Source organism: Anomaloglossus baeobatrachus, chromosome 10, assembly GCF_048569485.1.
Source record: "Anomaloglossus baeobatrachus isolate aAnoBae1 chromosome 10, aAnoBae1.hap1, whole genome shotgun sequence".
Taxonomy (NCBI): domain Eukaryota; kingdom Metazoa; phylum Chordata; class Amphibia; order Anura; family Aromobatidae; genus Anomaloglossus; species Anomaloglossus baeobatrachus.
In genome coordinates, this window is record NC_134362.1 from 170,001,436 (window position 1) to 170,020,837 (window position 19,402).

Below are 19,402 nucleotides of genomic sequence, written 5' to 3' on the forward strand. Positions count from 1 at the left end.
CCAAAACACCACAGCTAAAAAAAACACCTAAAAAAACAAAGAAAAAAACAAACAAAACACAACTAAAAAAAAACCAACAACAAAACAGCTAAAAAAAACCAAAACACATCAACTAAATAAAAACCAACACAACAGCTAAAAAGAACAAAACACAACTAAAAAAACCCCAAAACACAACTAAAAAAACAAAACACATCTAAACAAAACAACTAAAAAAAACCAAAACACAACGACTAAAAAAAACAAAAAACACAACTAAAGAAAACAGAAAAAACACAACTAAAAAAATCCAAAACAGCTAAAAAAAAAAACCAAAACACAACAACTAAAAAAAAAACCCAAAATCACAATAGCTAAAAAGAACAAAACACAACTAAAAAAAACACAACAAAAAAAGAAAATAAAACATAACAAAAAAAACCCCACAAATAATAAAAAAACACAACTAAAAAAACAAAAACAAAACACAACTAAGAAAAAAACAAAACACAACAGTTAAAAAAAAACAAAACAAAACACAACTAACAAAGCAACAAAATACAACACACAAAAACAAAACAAAAAATTTAAAAAAATAACACAACTAAAAAAACCAAAACGCTAAACACAGCCTGACCTAAAATTAGACAGGCTCCAACATCATGAGAACTATTCAGACTCACACAGGACTAGGAAACTGAAGTTATTATCCTCTTACCTTTTGACAAAACGGAGCCGTCTGCGCTCATACGTCAGTATTGGATGTCGATGATCCCGGAGTGGGTTGTTGTTGATCCCTCCCCCTTCAGGGTCAGCAAAAAATACAAATATGCAATAATAAATTGCATTTCTTTCCTGTAAAGTTCCACGGATTTTTCCTTCTACTCCAGCACAATACACGTCTGTATTGATCAAAGCACTTGTGTATTATTAGAGGAGTAAAATGACAGTGCTGGTGTCTGTAATTCTATGTCATTTTGAAAAAATTGCTTTTTTTTTTCTTTCTTATTAAAGTTCATGTCTGTAAATGACAGGTATGCACCATAAACGTTCATCACAACCTCTAATACAGAACTGTAGGGATTCCGTGTGCCGCCATACAAGCTCTATTAATACAACTGATATACGCACGAAGTCCGTACAGAAAATGTCTTCAAATTTTTACATTATTCGTTTTTCAAAAATTAAAATCGTTGCTGCTGTCAATATTAAAGGGAAAAATAATATTGAAATCTTGCAGCTTTTAACTTATTATAAGCCAATTCTGTAGAGATCAGTTCTTAGCAGGCATCGCATTATCGTCACAGACAAGATCACAATTGACAGGTATCACTTCAGCGAGGCCCACACAATTAACCTGGAGGTATGAGCCCAACGATTAGGATTCATAATCCATTAAAAAAAAAAATCACGATATGCAGTGCCTTGCGAATGTATTCACCCCTCCATTGGCTTTTTACCTATTTTGCTACATTACAACCGGTGTTTAAATATTTTTGTGTGTGATGAATCAGCATTAAAATAGTCCAAGTTGGGAAGTGAAGTGAAAAAAATGTAGGCAAAAATTTAATTTCTGGGATAAAATAAATAAAAATTGCAATGTGCATATGTATTCACCCCTTTTGCTATGAAGTCCCTAAAAATTTCTCGTGCAAGCAATTAACTTTATAAGTCACATGCTTAGTGAAAGGACGTCCACCTACGTAATCTAAGTGTCCTGGAGTCTGTCAGTATATACACACCTTTTCTGAAACACCACAGACCAAACACCTTGAAGACCAAGGAGATCTCCAAACCACAACATGAAGACCAAGGAGATCTCCAAACCACAACATGAAGACCAAGAAGATCTCCAAACAACACGAAGAAGACCAAGGAGATCTCCAAACAACACCAAGATGATCAAGAAGTTGTCCAAACAACACCACGAAGACCAAGCAGATCCCCAAACATCACCACAAAGACCAAGGACATCTCCAAACATCACCACGAAGACCAAGGACATCTCCAAACATCACCACAAAGACCAAGGACATCTCCAAACATCACCACGAAGACCAAGGACATCTCCAAACATCACCACAAAGACCAAGGACATCTCCAAACATCACCACGAAGACCAAGGACATCTCCAAACATCACCACGAAGACCAAGGACAGCTCAAAACATCACCATGAAGACCAAGGACAGCTCAAAACATCACCATGAAGACCAAGGACAGCTCAAAACATCACCATGAAGACCAAGGACAGCTCAAAACATCACCATGAAGACCAAGAAAATGTCCAAACAAATCAGAGACAAAGTGTTGAAAAGTACAAGTCAAGGTTGAGTTCTAAAAAAAAAAAAAAAAAATATCCCAATCTCTGATGGTCCCCGGAGCAACATCAAATCAATTATAGACAAATGGAAAGAACATGGTACCACAACAAACCTGGCAAGAGAGGGCTGTCCACCAAAACTGTCTAACCGGGCAAGTAGGGCATTAATCACAGAGGCAGCACACAGACCAAAGGTAACCCTGAAGGAGCTGCAGAACTCCCAAGGAGAGACTAGAGTATCTGTCCATACGACGACAATAAGCCGTACACTCCATAGAGGTGGCCTGTATAGATGTGGCCAGAAAAAAAGCCTTTACTTACAGCCAAACATTTGAAGGTTCGTTTTGATTTTTCAAAAAGACATGAGGGAGGCACCCCAAATGTATGGAGGAAGGGGCTGGAATCAGATGAGACTAAAATGTAACTTTTTGGCCACTAAGGTAAACGCTATGTCTGACAAAACCCACATAGCTTATCACCCCAAGAACACCATCCCCACAGTGAAACATGGTGGTGGCAGCATCATACTGGGGAGATGTTTTTCAGGAGCAAGACAGGGAAAATGATCAGATTATATTGCAAGGTACTGTATGTTTCTTTGCCCTCCCTCTTTGTGTAGAAAAGCTCATTAGACATTTACAAAAACTGTATTACAGACACATACCTGCCAGATGGAGGCTGAAGAAAACCGCACATCGTTGGCTTCCGTCTGATGAACGGAGGATTAAGGAAATGTTTCAATTTATGTTAGGAGTAAGTACACTGTAGGGTAAACACACACACACTTTGTGCACTTAAGCCTTGTGTATTGATCAAACAGGATCCACCATTCACAATGTGATGGTCACAGGTCACCTCCCCCCCTCTCTTCACAGGTCACAGAGCATGCCCAAAACACTCATTCATAGAAGTCAATCAACATCTTCATTCTATTATTTCCTCTGGATTATGTGGCTTCTGTAAAGCATATAGCGGTAGTGTTATTATGCTGCCAGCCAGTCTTACTAAATATGCGGCTACCAGGAGAAAATGAATTAGCTTTTCTCCTGGGAGCCGCCAGCTTTCAGTCATAGAAGCAGTGCATAGAGTGGTTGCAGTCACCGCTCGTTATACTGTATGGCTGCATGAAATGGGTGGACTGGTGTGATCATTTTTTTTAATGGAGGCTTCACACATGTGAATCATGATCAGAATACGGACCGGGATCCACAAATTAGTCACGGGTCTCATGACCCAAAATGAATAGCTCATAGGCAGAGACCCACAGCCCGTTGGTAGTTGTGGCAATCCAACTAGGAAGGTTGCCCCTTTAATCTGGAGGACTCAGGCAGTCCATTGAATTTATACGAGAACGGTGTAGTACCTTGCTTCCCCTCCGGAGGCGCTGTATGGAAATTAAACACTTTTTTTCTGGGTCCCCTACAACTGATCACTGGGGGATTTCGACAGCAGGACCATTGTTTATTATGGGGAACCTTCTAAGGGTCAAACATCTGATGTAGAGGGGGTCTCACGACAGATTTGAGGGGTGAAAAGATCATGTGGACATTTCCTTTTATTTTTAGGAGGAGAGCACTTGTATATGGGGGCAGGAGCGAGAGGTGTCTGCCGAACGATCATCATCCTATCAATATGTGAAATTTTCAAATTTTGCCCAAATTACTATCCTGCAAGAACAGATCTGTTGTGAAACTTTCTACAAAGGGTCAAAAAACAAAAAAAAAACAAACCCCAACAACCCCCTTTGCTTTGCAATGCATCAGATTACAGGTCTCAGGTCACATGTAGCAGTAATTTGCCCGACAGATCGAAATCTTTCCCGAGAGCCTTTCAGACGGCAGTCAAATTAATAAGACGACAATGACCCTTGCGGTATCCTGAAAAGTTAATGGAAAAAAAGTGGATTGTCCGCCCTGAGGGTGAGAGGAAAATTTATGGTGGGTGGAATTAACTTTACTTATGCCGGGGAGAAAAATGTAGTACAACGATACGATGAACGCTGGAAAAGAAGTTAAAGAAAGAAGCAAATATTAATGCATCAGTACAACCCAAAAAGTAGAGGCAGAGACCCTGATTTCGGGAATGTATCACTTACTGGGCTGCTTGATGCACTTTAGATAAAATCACAGTTTTTTCTGCTGCAGATCTAGCAGAGCTCGGAATGCTGAGCTGTGTATAACCCCGCCCACACCACTGATTGGCAGCTTTATACACAGTAAACAGAAAGCTGCCAATCAGTGGTGGGGGCGTGACTATACAGAGATTAGGACTATGGAGGACTACATAACTAGAGATAAACAGGGCGCACGCAATACCAAAAGAATAATGATATATAGTAAATACCTAAATGGGTGCCACTAATGCAGAGAATAATTGTAACAGGAAGAAAGACATGTCTTTCTTATGGAGGACTACATGGCAGGTTTACTAGTCCTTTAGTGATAATCTCCTGTTGATAAAACAGTGATTTTATCAAAGCTGCAGCAAGCAGCCCAGTAAGTGACATCACTGGAATCAGGATCTCAGCCCCTACATGATTCTGCCATCAGATTGCATAGTACAAAGCTATCGACAGATTCCCTTTAAAGGGAATCTGTTACAAAGTTTTTGCCAAATAATCTAAGAGCAGCATAATGTAGGTACAGAGATCCTGATTCCAGTGATATATCACTTACTGGGCAGCTTGCTGGAGTTTTGATAATCATTGTTTAATCAGCAGGAGACTATCATTACAGTACTACTCGTCTTGCTGTCAGGTAGTCCAGCATATTAATGAGCTCTGTATAACTGCTAGATCTGCAGCACAGAAAACAGCGATTTTACGAAAATGACAACAAACAGCTCAGTAAGTGACATCACTGGAATGAGAGTCCCTGTCATCAGATTGCATAGTAAAAAGATGGTGACAGATTCCCTTTGTTATCAGGTTTTTGCCACCTGATCTGAGAGCAGCATACTGTAGGGGCAGGTATCCTCATTCCAGCAATATGTCACTTACTGGGCTGCTTGCTGCAGTTTTCATATAATCATTGTTTTATCAGCAGCGGAAGAGATCCTGATTTCAGTGATGTGTCACTTGCTGGGCTGCTTAGTGTAGTTTTGATAAAATCACTGTATAATCAGTAGTAAATCATCATTAGAGGACTACTTGGTGTGCTGGCAGGTAGTCCAGCATATTCATTAACTCTGGATAACCACACCCCCACCATTGATTGGCAGCTTTCTGCCTCCGCCAATCAGTGGTGTGGGCGGGGTTATACACAGCTCAGCATTCCAATCTCTGCTAGATCTGCAGCAGAGAAAACCGTGCTTTTATCAAAATGAGAGCAAACAGCTCAGTAAGTGACACATCATTGGAATCAGGATCTCTGTCCCTAAATCATGCTGACATCAAATTACATAGCAAAAACCTGGTGACCGATTCCTTTTACGTCCTCAGGTAAGTGCGCAAGTATGAGTCAAATGGAAGAAGTGAAACTGGAAGATCAGACTAGTCTTTATTTGTGATCCGTTACCATAAGGTCTATATATTAGTTGTCTACAAAAAAAATAGGATTTTTTTTTCCCTTTTAATCCCATTTTATTTTTCCCCATCATCATTGGGTTATGACATCTCATTTGGAGACCCAGAACAAATTAATTTTTATATCAATGGAGTTTATTTGCTTTTTTCAGGGGGAAAATTGTAGTATTTTGGACTACAAAGAGCTTTTTGACAATTTTTATTCTATTTTTTTGCAGAATAAATGCAATTTGTAGTTTTTTTTAACTTTGCCATATCAAATATGTAGTGCAGTGTATTATCTGAGCAATCTGTTCAGCCGTGTGAATGATATCATGGCACCCAGCGGCCATTACAACCCACCTGCACCCTGCGATTGCCTCTAACTGCTTAGATGCTGTGGTCGCCATTGTCCAAAGCATCTAAACGTATCAAAAGGCTGCAAACAGCGCTGCAGCAGGTGTCAAATGAATAATATTGCAAGCACCGTCCGGGGATGGCGAGAGATCAGGTGCCAAGTCCACTACATACAACCTCCGATTTCCACCGCACGGAAATTAGAGGCTAATCAAGGAGATTGGCAACATTTTTCAATTTCCATTCTAGCAATAAAAAAATACAGCTTACAGAGTGAAGTCGGCCATATACATTACATGGCAGCCATGTCTCCCATACACAAGTGCGCTTGTTTGGCCAGGCGCTCCTGTTTTCTATATGCGAAAACCAATGGCTGACATGTCTGGTAGAAGCTTATATCTGGGTAAACAAATAGATTGGCAGTCCAAAATTGGACATGGCTGATCATTAAAGGGGGTATCCCCATCTCTAAGAGCCTATCCCAATATGTGGTTGGTGTAATAATAATATTAGTAAATAGCTACAGTTAGAAATGTAGTATAGTTCTCCTGATTAGCCATGTCTCTTACCTCATGTGCAGGGCATTGCAGGACCTTAGGTACCCATGGTTTTGTCCACTCATATAGTGACAGTTAGTTGTTCTTTGTCATAACCATGGATGCCTCCAATAACAAATGTAGTATAGTTCTCCTGATAAGCTATGTCTCTTACCTCATGTGCAGGGCATTGCAGCTTAGTTATCCATGGTTATGTACACTCATATAGTGACAGCTAGTTGTTTGTGGTCATAACCATAAATACCTCCAGTTAAGAATGTAGTACAGGTCTCCTGATTAGCCATGTCTCTTACCTTATGTGCAGGACATTGCCTTTTAGGTATCCATAGTTACATCCACTCATAAAGTGACATTTAGTTGTTCTCGGTCAGAACTATAAATACCTCCAGTTAAGAATGTAGTATAGTTCATCTGATTAGCCATGTCTCTTACCTCATGTGCAGGGCATTGCAGCTTAGTTATCCATGGTTATGTACACTCATATAATGATAGTTAGTTGTTCTTGGTCATAACCATAAAAACCTCCAATTAGGAATGTAGTATAGTTCTCCTGCTATAGCAACATCTCTTACATTATGTGCAGGGCATTGCAGCGTAGGTATCCATGGTTACATCCACTCATATAGTGACAGTTGTTCTTGGTCATAACCATGAATACCTCCAGTTAAGAATGTGGTATAGTTCTCCTGATTAGCCATGTCTCTTACCTCATGTGCAGGGCATTGCAGCGTAGGTATCCATGGTTATGTACACTAATATAGTGACAATTAGTTGTTCTAGGTCAGTCATGGTGAACCTTTTACAGGCCGAGTGCCCAAACTGTAGCCCTAAACCCATTTTTTTTTCCGAAGTGCCAACCAATCCTATTATGTAAAGAATTGATTGTAACCTTACCTTTGCCGTCTTCTCTTCAGCAGGGGGCATCACGCTCATGCTTACCACACATTGAAGCTGAGCCCCTGCCCTTTCCAGACACAGCAGTTGGATTGATCTTTCTGGAAAAAAATTGAGGCATATTAGACAGAGATTTTAGCCTGGAATGCAATCAGATGTCACCCTGTAATCAACATCTACATTTCAAAGTCTGAACATCTCGAAATCCCATAAAGACGCACGAGTGGCTCCCCTCCCCTTCATTGTGTAGTTCTGTCCCCTTCCTCGGCCACTTCCTGGTATACATGTCCCCCAGCCTGATATAGATTTCCTACATTCTGGTATATTTGTCCACATCATGGCCCCATCCTGGTAAATGTCCTCCATCCTGGTAAATGTTACCCATTCTTGCATGTTCCCCCATGCTGGTAAATGTACCCCATCCTGACATATTGCCCATCCTTGTAAATGTTCCCCCATCCCGGCATGTACCCCATTCCTGGTAAATGTTCCCAATCCTGGTTAATTTACCCCATCCAGGTAAATGTACCCTATCGTGGCAGGTTTCCTCCATCCTGGCATCTATGTTTCCCCCATCCTGACATGTATGTTTCCTCCATCCTGGCATGCAGGTTTCCCCATCCTGCCATGCATGTTTCCCCATCCTGGCATGCATGTTTCCTCCATCCATCCTGACATGTATGTTTCCTCCATCCTGGCATGCATGTTTCCCCATCCTGGCATGCATGTTTCCCCCATCCTGGCATGCATGTTTCCCCCATCCTGGCATGCATGTTTCCTCCATCCTGGCATGCATGTTTCCCCCATCCTGGCATGCATGTTTCCCCCATCCTGGCATGCATGTTTCCTCCATCCATCCTGACATGTATGTTTCCTCCATCCTGGCATGCATGTTTCCCCCATCCTGGCATGCATGTTTCCCCCATCCTGGCATGCATGTTTCCCCCATCCTGGCATGCATGTTTCCCCCATCCTGGCATGCATGTTTCCTCCATCCTGCCATGCATGTTTCCCCATCCTGGCATGCATGTTTCCCCCATCCTGGCATGCATGTTTCCTCCATCCATCCTGACATGTATGTTTCCTCCATCCTGGCATGCATGTTTCCCCATCCTGGCATGCATGTTTCCCCCATCCTGGCATGCATGTTTCCCCCATCCTGGCATGCATGTTTCCCCCATCCTGGCATGCATGTTTCCTCCATCCTGGCATGCATGTTTCCCCCATCCTGGCATGCATGTTTCCTCCATCCTGGCATGCAGGTTTCCCCATCCTGCCATGCATGTTTCCCCATCCTGGCATGCATGTTTCCTCCATCCATCCTGACATGTATGTTTCCTCCATCCTGGCATGCATGTTTCCCCATCCTGGCATGCATGTTTCCCCCATCCTGGCATGCATGTTTCCCCCATCCTGGCATGCATGTTTCCTCCATCCTGGCATGCATGTTTCCCCCATCCTGGCATGCATGTTTCCCCCATCCTGGCATGCATGTTTCCTCCATCCATCCTGACATGTATGTTTCCTCCATCCTGGCATGCATGTTTCCCCCATCCTGGCATGCATGTTTCCCCCATCCTGGCATGCATGTTTCCCCCATCCTGGCATGCATGTTTCCCCCATCCTGGCATGCATGTTTCCTCCATCCTGCCATGCATGTTTCCCCATCCTGGCATGCATGTTTCCCCCATCCTGGCATGCATGTTTCCCCCATCCTGGCATGCATGTTTCCTCCATCCATCCTGACATGTATGTTTCCTCCATCCTGGCATGCATGTTTCCCCATCCTGGCATGCATGTTTCCCCCATCCTGGCATGCATGTTTCCCCCATCCTGGCATGCATGTTTCCCCCATCCTGGCATGCATGTTTCCTCCATCCTGGCATGCATGTTTCCCCCATCCTGGCATGCATGTTTCCCCCATCCTGGCATGCATGTTTCCTCCATCCTGCCATGCATGTTTCCCCCATCCTGGCATGCAGGTTTCCTCCATCCTGGCATGCATGTTTCCCCCATCCTGGCATGCATGTTTCCCCCATCCTGGCATGCATGTTTCCCCCATCCTGGCATGCATGTTTCCTCCATCCTGGCATGCATGTTTCCCCCATCCTGGCATGCATGTTTCCCCCATCCTGGCATGCATGTTTCCCCCATCCTGGCATGCATGTTTCCCCCATCCTGGCATGCATGTTTCCTCCATCCTGCCATGCATGTTTCCCCCATCCTGGCATGCATGTTTCCTCCATCCTGGCATGCATGTTTCCCCCCATCCTGGCATGCATGTTTCCCCCATCCTGGCATGCATGTTTCCTCCATCCTGCCATGCATGTTTCCTCCATCCTGGCATGCATGTTTCCTCCATCCTGGCATGCAGGTTTCCCCCATCCTGGCATGCAGGTTTCCCCCATCCTGCCATGCATGTTTCCCCATCCTGCCATGCATGTTTCCCCCATCCTGGCATGCATGTTTCCTCCATCCTGCCATGCATGTTTCCCCATCCTGGCATGCATGTTTCCCCCCCATCCTGGCATGCATGTTTCCCCATCCTGGCATGCATGTTTCCCCCCCATCCTGGCATGCATGTTTCCCCATCCTGGCATGCATGTTTCCCCCCCCATCCTGGCATGCATGTTTCCCCATCCTGGCATGCATGTTTCCCCATCCTGGCATGCATGTTTCCCCCATCCTGGCATGCATGTTTCCCCCATCCTGGCATGCATGTTTCCCCCATCCTGGCATGCATGTTTCCTCCATCCTGGCATGCATGTTTCCCCCATCCTGGCATGCATGTTTCCCCCATCCTGGCATGCATGTTTCCTCCATCCTGGCATGCATGTTTCCTCCATCCTGGCATGCAGGTTTCCCCCATCCTGGCATGCAGGTTTCCCCCATCCTGCCATGCATGTTTCCCCATCCTCCCATGCATGTTTCCCCCATCCTGGCATGCATGTTTCCTCCATCCTGCCATGCATGTTTCCCCATCCTGGCATGCATGTTTCCCCCCCATCCTGGCATGCATGTTTCCCCATCCTGGCATGCATGTTTCCCCCCCATCCTGGCATGCATGTTTCCCCATCCTGGCATGCATGTTTCCTCCATCCTGGCATGCATGTTTCCCCCCCATCCTGGCATGCATGTTTCCCCCCCATCCTGGCATGCATGTTTCCCCATCCTGGCATGCATGTTTCCTCCATCCTGGCATGCATGTTTCCCCCCCATCCTGGCATGCATGTTTCCCCATCCTTGCATGCATGTTTCCCCATCCTGGCATGCATGTTTCCCCCATCCTGGCATGCATGTTTCCCCCATCCTGGCATGCATGTTTCCTCCATCCTGGCATGCATGTTTCCCCCATCCTGGCATGCATGTTTCCCCCATCCTGGCATGCATGTTTCCTCCATCCTGGCATGCATGTTTCCTCCATCCTGGCATGCATGTTTCCCCATCCTGCCATGCATGTTTCCCCCATCCTGGCATGCATGTTTCCCCATCCTGCCATGCATGTTTCCTCCATCCTGCCATGCATGTTTCCTCCATCCTGCCATGCATGTTTCCTCCATCCTGCCATGCATGTTTTCCCCATCCTGGCATGCATGTTTCCTCCATCTTGGCATGCATGTTTCCTCCATCCTGCCATGCATGTTTCCTCCATCCTGCCATGCATGTTTCCTCCATCCTGGCATGCATGTTTCCTCCATCCTGGCATGCATGTTTCCCCATCCTGCCATGCATGTTTCCTCCATCCTGCCATGCATGTTTCCTCCATCCTGCCATGCATGTTTCCTCCATCCTGCCATGCATGTTTCCTCCATCCTGCCATGCATGTTTCCTCCATCCTGCCATGCATGTTTCCTCCATCCTGGCATGCATGTTTCCTCCATCCTGCCATGCATGTTTCCTCCATCCTGCCATGCATGTTTCCTCCATCCTGCCATGCATGTTTCCTCTATCCTGGCATGCATGTTTCCCCCCCATCCTGGCATGCATGTTTCCCCATCCTTGCATGCATGTTTCCCCATCCTGGCATGCATGTTTCCCCCATCCTGGCATGCATGTTTCCCCCATCCTGGCATGCATGTTTCCTCCATCCTGGCATGCATGTTTCCCCCCATCCTGGCATGCATGTTTCCCCCATCCTGGCATGCATGTTTCCTCCATCCTGGCATGCATGTTTCCTCCATCCTGGCATGCATGTTTCCCCATCCTGCCATGCATGTTTCCCCCATCCTGGCATGCATGTTTCCCCATCCTGCCATGCATGTTTCCTCCATCCTGCCATGCATGTTTCCTCCATCCTGCCATGCATGTTTCCTCCATCCTGCCATGCATGTTTTCCCCATCCTGGCATGCATGTTTCCTCCATCTTGGCATGCATGTTTCCTCCATCCTGCCATGCATGTTTCCTCCATCCTGCCATGCATGTTTCCTCCATCCTGGCATGCATGTTTCCTCCATCCTGGCATGCATGTTTCCCCATCCTGCCATGCATGTTTCCTCCATCCTGCCATGCATGTTTCCTCCATCCTGCCATGCATGTTTCCTCCATCCTGCCATGCATGTTTCCTCCATCCTGCCATGCATGTTTCCTCCATCCTGCCATGCATGTTTCCTCCATCCTGGCATGCATGTTTCCTCCATCCTGCCATGCATGTTTCCTCCATCCTGCCATGCATGTTTCCTCCATCCTGCCATGCATGTTTCCTCTATCCTGCCATGCATGTTTCCTCTATCCTGCCATGCATGTTTCCTCTATCCTGCCATGCATGTTTCCTCTATCCTGCCATGCATGTTTCCCCCCCCATCCTGGCATGCATGTCATCCCCCCATGCTGGCATGCATGTTCTCCCCCCCATGCTGGCATTTGTGTTCCCCCACCTCCACCCCACGCTGGCATGTGCGTTCCCCCACCCTGCCATGTGCATTCCCCCACCCCCACCCCACGCTGCCATGTGCGTTCCCCCTCTCCCACCCCACGCTGCCATGTGCGTTCCCCCTCTCCCACCCCACGCTGCCATGTGCGTTCCCCCTCTCCCACCCCACCCCACGCTGCCATGTGCGTTCCCCCTCTCCCACCCCACCCCACGCTGCCATGTGCGTTCCCCCTCTCCCACCCCATGCTGGCGCTGCCACACACGAGTTATAAAAAAAAAAAAAAAAAAAAAAAGCAACACACAACTTACCTGCACACGCTCCCCCGCTGCGCGCTGCTGGGTCCTCAATTCCCACACGGCCAGCAGACGGCGCTGCTCTCTGACGCTCCTCCGTCTCCTAGGCAACACACTGCAGCCTGGGGGGGAGGAGTGTCAGAGCGGAGGAGAAATGTCTCCGCTCCAACACAGATTTGATCTGCCGGCGCCACTGCACTAGCAGATCAAACCTGCAGCATCGGGCGACAGCACGCGTGCCACCAGAATGGGCTTAGCGTGCCATAGGTTCGCCATCACTGTTCTAGGTCATCATAACCATGAATACCTCCAATAAGAAATGTAGTATAGTTCTCCTGCTAAAGCCATGTCTCTTACCTCATGTGCAGGGCATTGCAGCTTCGGTATCCATGGTTACATCCATTCATATAGTGACAGTTAGTTGTGCGTGGTCGTAACCATAAATACCTAAGCTGCAATGCCCTGCACATGAGTTAAGTCATAGCTAATCAGGAGAGCTATACTACATTTGTAATTGGAGATATTTGCTAATATTATTATTATTATTATACCCACTACACATTGTATTAGGATCATTGAGATGGGAATACCCCTTTAAGTCTTTTTTTAAAATGGTTACATCCACTCATATAGTGACAGTTAGTTGTTCTGGGTCGTAACCACGAGCAACTAACTGACTGTCATTATGAGTGGTCATAACCAGGGATGTCTAAGCTGCAAAGCCCTGCACATGAGGTAAGAGACGTGGCTATAGCAGGAGAACTATACTACATTTCTCATTGGAGGTATTTATGGTTATAAACTAGAACTAACTATCTCTATATGAGTGCACATAACCTAGGATAACTAAGCTGCAATGCCAAGACATACCTAATCAGGAGAACTATACTACATTTTTTTTTTTTTTTTTTAAACCATAAGATTTTTATTTACAAAATGTGTCAAATATTACATCATATTGACAATAAATTCTTAACGATCAGCACATTATTATGAGGGGAGGGAGTAGGGGGAAATGGCGACATTACGACATTACATTTATTTTCGGCTCACATTCTCTATATATAAATCTACAGAGTTACCGTATTTTTTGCATTATAAGATGCACTTTTGTTCCCCCAAGTTTTTTTTTGGGGGGGGGGGGGGGGAGTAAGGGGTGCATCTTATAATCCTAATATACGGATTACATACTGCAGGGCCCAGGGGAGGTGGGCGCAGCTCTGGAGCGGTGCTAGGGGCTGAGGCAGGCTGCAGGAGATCTCCTGCTCCCACTCATATAATATGCACTGCCGCTGTCCATCACCGAGGTGCTAAAATCGCTCCGCGGTCATGGGCTGGGGGAGCGGTGAATATTATATGTGCCTGCACCCCCCCCCCCCCCGCCCTTTGTTGGCACATGACCCCCCTGTGTAAAATATGGCCCCCATACTGCTGCCAGTCCTTAAATAAAAAAGCTTTACTAACCGCCTCCAGCGCTGATCTCCCGATGTCTCCCTGCTGGGGGGCCATATCAAACACAGGGGGCCGTGTGCCATCCATAGGGGGCCATGGGCAGCACCGGGGGACGTGTGCCATCCATAGGGGGCCATGGGCAGCAGAGAGATGTGTGCCATCCATATGGGGCCATGGGCAGCACAGGGGGACGTGTGCCAACCATAGAGGGCCATGGGCAGTACAAGGGGACGTGTGCCATCCGTAGAGGGCCATGGGCAGCACAAGGGGACGTGTGCCATCCATAGAGGGCCATGGGCAGCACAGGGGGACGTGTGCCATCCATAGAGGGCCATGGGCAGCACAGGGGGACGTGTGCCAGCTGTAGACCTGTGCCATCCATAGGAGACCTGTGCCATCTATAGGAGACCTGTGCCAGCTGTAGACCTGTGCCATCCATAGGAGACCTGTGCCAGCTGTAGGGGACGTGTGCCAGCTGTAGGGGACGTGTGCCAGCACAGGGGGACGTATGCCATAAATAAGGGACGTGTGCCATCAAAAGGGGACATGTGCCATCAATGGGGGACGTGTGCCAGCACAAGGGGGCTATATTCAATATAAGGGGGCCATATCCAGATTAAGTGGGCTAATTTTAGGATGGGGGGGCTATGAGGGACATATACTCTATATGATTTGTTAGACGTACATTGGCATAAGACGGACCCCATTTAACATTAAAAAAAACAAACATTTTTTCCTCTTTTCCTTCACCAAATTTGGGGTGCGTCTTATAATCAGGTGCGTCTTATAAAGCGAAAAATATTCTATTTGATAACAGTATTATACAACATTTCTAATTGGAGGTATTTGCTAATATTATTATTACTACACCTACTATATATTGGGATAGGATCTTCGAAATGGGAATACCCCTTTAACACACTCAACAATTTATACTCCAGGGCCCCAATACAATGTGTATGGGGAAAGAAGGAATTAAACTTTACTTTATTTGAATGTGAATGTTATGTAGCCAGGGTTGTATTTTGCATCTTGAAGTTGATTATATCCTTACCCCAGGACTGAAGGTAAAAGACAATTTACAAGACAGCATTTTGATGCTTTTTTTTATTTTTGCAAAGTCTTGGACTCCTAATAGAAAACCAATGACCTGTGCACTTTGTACTTAATCACAAATCTACTTGCAGGTCTGGAAATCACGCTTGCTGGTCAAGGAATGCTTCTCTGCAGCTCCGAAAAACTCGCATTAAACCTAGATGTGGAATTGTTTACAGAGATGAAGGGTAGATAAAAATCGGAACATTAACTGGCCGAAACGGTCAACGAATATACCCCACGGCAAAGAAAAAAAAAAGTAATAAAAAATAAACTGTCAGCAGGTAGTAGTTGTACCAAGAAACTGACAGTGACGTCTAAGTGATTAAACGACAGAGATCGGAGCGTTCTCTGCCACTGTAGTTACAAGCAGATGCCAGCTGTGTACTACAGCCGGGAACTGCCTGGTACGGCGCTGGCTCAGCTCCTCAGCCCATTCTACACATGGGGACTGGACCAAATGAGAAGTACTATAACGTCTTATGTCGGGAAAGGGTTAAAATTAACCTGTCAGGTGCAATATGCACCCAGGATTATGAGCAGTTCTGGGTGTATATTGCTAATCCCTGCCTAACTGTGCCTGTATTTAGTAGTATAGATAAAACGATCTATAGAAAAAGTATTTCTAAAGATCCTTTATGATATGATAATGAGGCCAGGGACTAGTCACAAGGGTGTTTTTTTCCTCCGACTAGTCAGCCCTCTTAGCATGGTAGCATACCCACAGGGGTGTGCCAACGTGCTATTCATTGCCCAGCGTCAATCAGCGGTGACGCGCATCTCTGTGCCTGTTATCACCGCCTTAGACGCCAGGTTTAGGGTCAGTGCACATGATTAGGAGTTCCGGCATTTCCGGTCATGCGCACAAGACCTCGCTGAAGTCTGGACATGTACATCTGGCTTCATAGTGCACATGACTGGAAGTGCCGAGACTTCTGATTATGCGCACTGACCCTAAACCCGTCCTCTGAGGCGGTGACATACGACATAACCGCTGACGACACTGGGCAATGAATAACATGTTAGCATGCCCCTGTGGAATGAGCACAGGAACTAACGCCCTTGTGACTAGTCCCAGGCCTCATTAGCATATCATAAAGGATCTTTAGAAATACTTTTTCTAAAGATCTCTTTATCTATACTAGTGTATATAGGGACGGTTAGGCAGGGATTAGCAATATACACCCAGAACTGCTCGTGGTCCTGGTACATATTGCACCTGACAGGTTCCCTTTAAGCTTCTGTGATGGCTAGCTTAAAGGTTTTGCTTTTCTTTGTGGTTGTCCAAGGCTATTATCTAGTCAGATGAAGAAGCCTACGGAGTCTACACAGACGGAATCTTGCAGATCCATGGTTATAGCTTCAAAAAAATGTACCCATTAAATAAATCAGTCAGGACCTTGAATAAACAAACAAAACAAGTTGTATTTGGGACATTGGTACTAATAGGATGTTTAAGCAGGTGTCTGCGTCAGTTCATTAAGACTTCCATCTGTACAAGTCGAGCGTTTGTGTCTCCGGACATTCTGAATGGGATCATTCCAGCAAAGGTGATGAGCGCTCTGGCCTGACTGCGTAGCACCTACAGGAGACAGGATAATTAGTGACACAGGTAGACAAGGTAGACCATCCCATATAGGATAACCAGGCGAAACCCACCGAGTCCTTTTCCTCCAATACTCGCTGCAGTTTTCCAAGACCGGAGGGGCCGCTGCTCTTCAGCCTCTTGTATTTGGTGTATAATATGTTCATAGTCGCAAGAAGAACTTCGGACAGATTATGTCTAACCTGGAGAGAGAACGTGCAGGCGTAAAGACCCTCAATACACTAATGTTAGCCGCATCCATGGATATCAACGGGCTCAATGTGTATGGGGGCGCCGGCAGACTGATTGTCGAGAGGGTCGATCACGCATGTCCGTCTTCCCAGAGACAAGTCGTCAGCAGTGATGGCTTTCTCATAGAGAACACAGGAGCTGCTGTGTCGGTGGGAGGTCTAGACAAAAGGGTCATCGCTAGGGATGAGCGAACTTGTTCGGTACTCATGTAATGGAAGTCAATGGGGAATTTGAGCATCTCTGGAATACTTCAGGAAAAATGGTCAAATTCCCCATCGACTTGCATTATACTCTGTACTGAGCACCAAGATGCTCGTTAGGCATACTGAGCACAGAGCAGTTCGCTCATCCCTAGTCATCACTCTAGATTTCAGGAAAACCACTTGAAAAGTAAAACATTTGCTTGAAGGAACTGAAAAGAAAAAAAAAAAGCTATAATCTCCAGTCTGAGCTTTCTTACCTCATCGTTAAAGTTCCTGAATGCAGCCACTCTCTCTTCCACCGTCTCCTGGCTCAGGGGCACAATTTTCAATCTCTCAATAATCTATGAATGAGATAAAGATATTAGGATCCAAAAGTATAGGTTAATAAAGAGGACAAAGCTCTGAATCGGCACTGAAGAACGCTCAGAGAGACGGACAGGGAAAAGAAGGGAATTTTGTTACTTACCGTAAATTCCTTTTCTTCTAGCTCCTATTGGGAGACCCAGACGATTGGGTGTATAGCTACTGCCTCCGGAGGCCACACAAAGCATTACACTAAAAAGTGTAAGGCCCCTCCCCTTCTGGCTATACACCCCCAGTGGGATCACTGGCTCACCAGTTTTAGTGCAAAAGCAAGAAGGAGGAAAGCCAATAACTCGGTTAAACAAATTCACTCCGAGTAACATCGGAGAACTGAAAAACCGTTCAACATGAACAACATGTGTACCCGAAAAAACCCAAAAATCCCGAAGGACAACAGGGCGGGTGCTGGGTCTCCCAATAGGAGCTAGAAGAAAAGGAATTTACGGTAAGTAACAAAATTCCCTTCTTCTTCGTCGCTCCATTGGGAGACCCAGACGATTGGGACGTCCAAAAGCTGTCCCTGGGTGGGTAAATTAATACCTCAAGTTAGAGCTGCAAAACAGCTCTCCCCTACGAGGAGGCAACCGCCGCCTGCAGGACTCTTCTACCTAGGCTGGCGTCCGCCGAAGCGTAGGTATGCACCTGATAATGTTTGGTGAAAGTGTGCAGACTCGACCAGGTAGCTGCCTGGCACACCTGTTGAGCCGTAGCCTGGTGTCGCAATGCCCAGGACGCACCCACGGCTCTGGTAGAATGGGCCTTCAGCCCTGATGGAACCGGAAGCCCAGCAGAACGGTAGGCTTCAAGAATTGGTTCTTTGATCCATCGAGCCAGGGTGGCTTTGGAAGCCTGCGACCCTTTGCGCTTACCAGCGACAAGGACAAAGAGTGCATCGGAGCGGCGCAGGGGCGCCGTGCGGGAAATGTAGATTCTGAGTGCTCTCACCAGATCTAACAAATGTAAATTCTTCTCATACCGATGAACTGCATGAGGACAAAAAGAAGGCAAAGAGATATCCTGATTAAGATGAAAAGAGGATACCACCTTCGGGAGAAACTCCTGAATGGGGCGCAGCACTACCTTGTCCTGGTGGAAGACCAGGAAAGGAGCCTTGGATGACAGCGCTGCTAGCTCAGACACTCTCCGAAGAGATGTGATCGCTACCAGAAAAGCCACTTTCTGTGATAGTCTAGAAAGTGAAACCTCCCTCAGAGGCTCGAAGGGCGGCTTCTGGAGGGCAACTAGTACCCTGTTCAGATCCCATGGATCTAACGGCCGCTTGTATGGGGGTACAATATGACAAACCCCCTGCAGGAACGTGCGCACCTTAGGAAGCCGTGCTAGACGCTTTTGAAAAAAGACGGATAGCGCCGAGACTTGCCCTTTAAGGGAGCCGAGCGACAAACCTTTTTCTAACCCAGATTGCAGGAAAGAAAGAAAGGTAGGCAATGCAAAAGGCCAGGGAGACACTCCCTGAGCAGAGCACCAGGATAAGAATATCTTCCACGTTCTGTGGTAGATCTTAGCGGACGTGGGCTTCCTAGCCTGTCTCATGGTGGCAACGACCCCTTGGGATAATCCTGAAGACCCTAGGATCCAGGACTCAATGGCCACACAGTCAGGTTCAGGGCCGCAGAATTCCGATGGAAAAACGGCCCTTGGGACAGTAAGTCTGG

At 46.1% G+C, this 19,402-nt stretch overlaps 1 protein-coding gene across 1 annotated transcript in view; it reads right to left on the minus strand.

The window, feature by feature from the left end:
• Positions 1-16,728: 16,728 nt before the first annotated feature.
• Positions 16,729-19,402, minus strand: part of NUP93 (nucleoporin 93) — a 124,188-nt gene continuing 121,514 nt past the window's right edge. Inside the window, exons 20-22 of the mRNA XM_075326897.1 lie at positions 17,621-17,704; positions 16,983-17,111; positions 16,729-16,905 (exon numbers count right to left, since the gene is read on the minus strand). Of these exons, the coding sequence (XP_075183012.1) occupies positions 16,795-16,905; positions 16,983-17,111; positions 17,621-17,704 (324 nt within the window). The 3' untranslated portion in view covers positions 16,729-16,794. The remainder of the gene's footprint in view (positions 16,906-16,982; positions 17,112-17,620; positions 17,705-19,402) is intronic.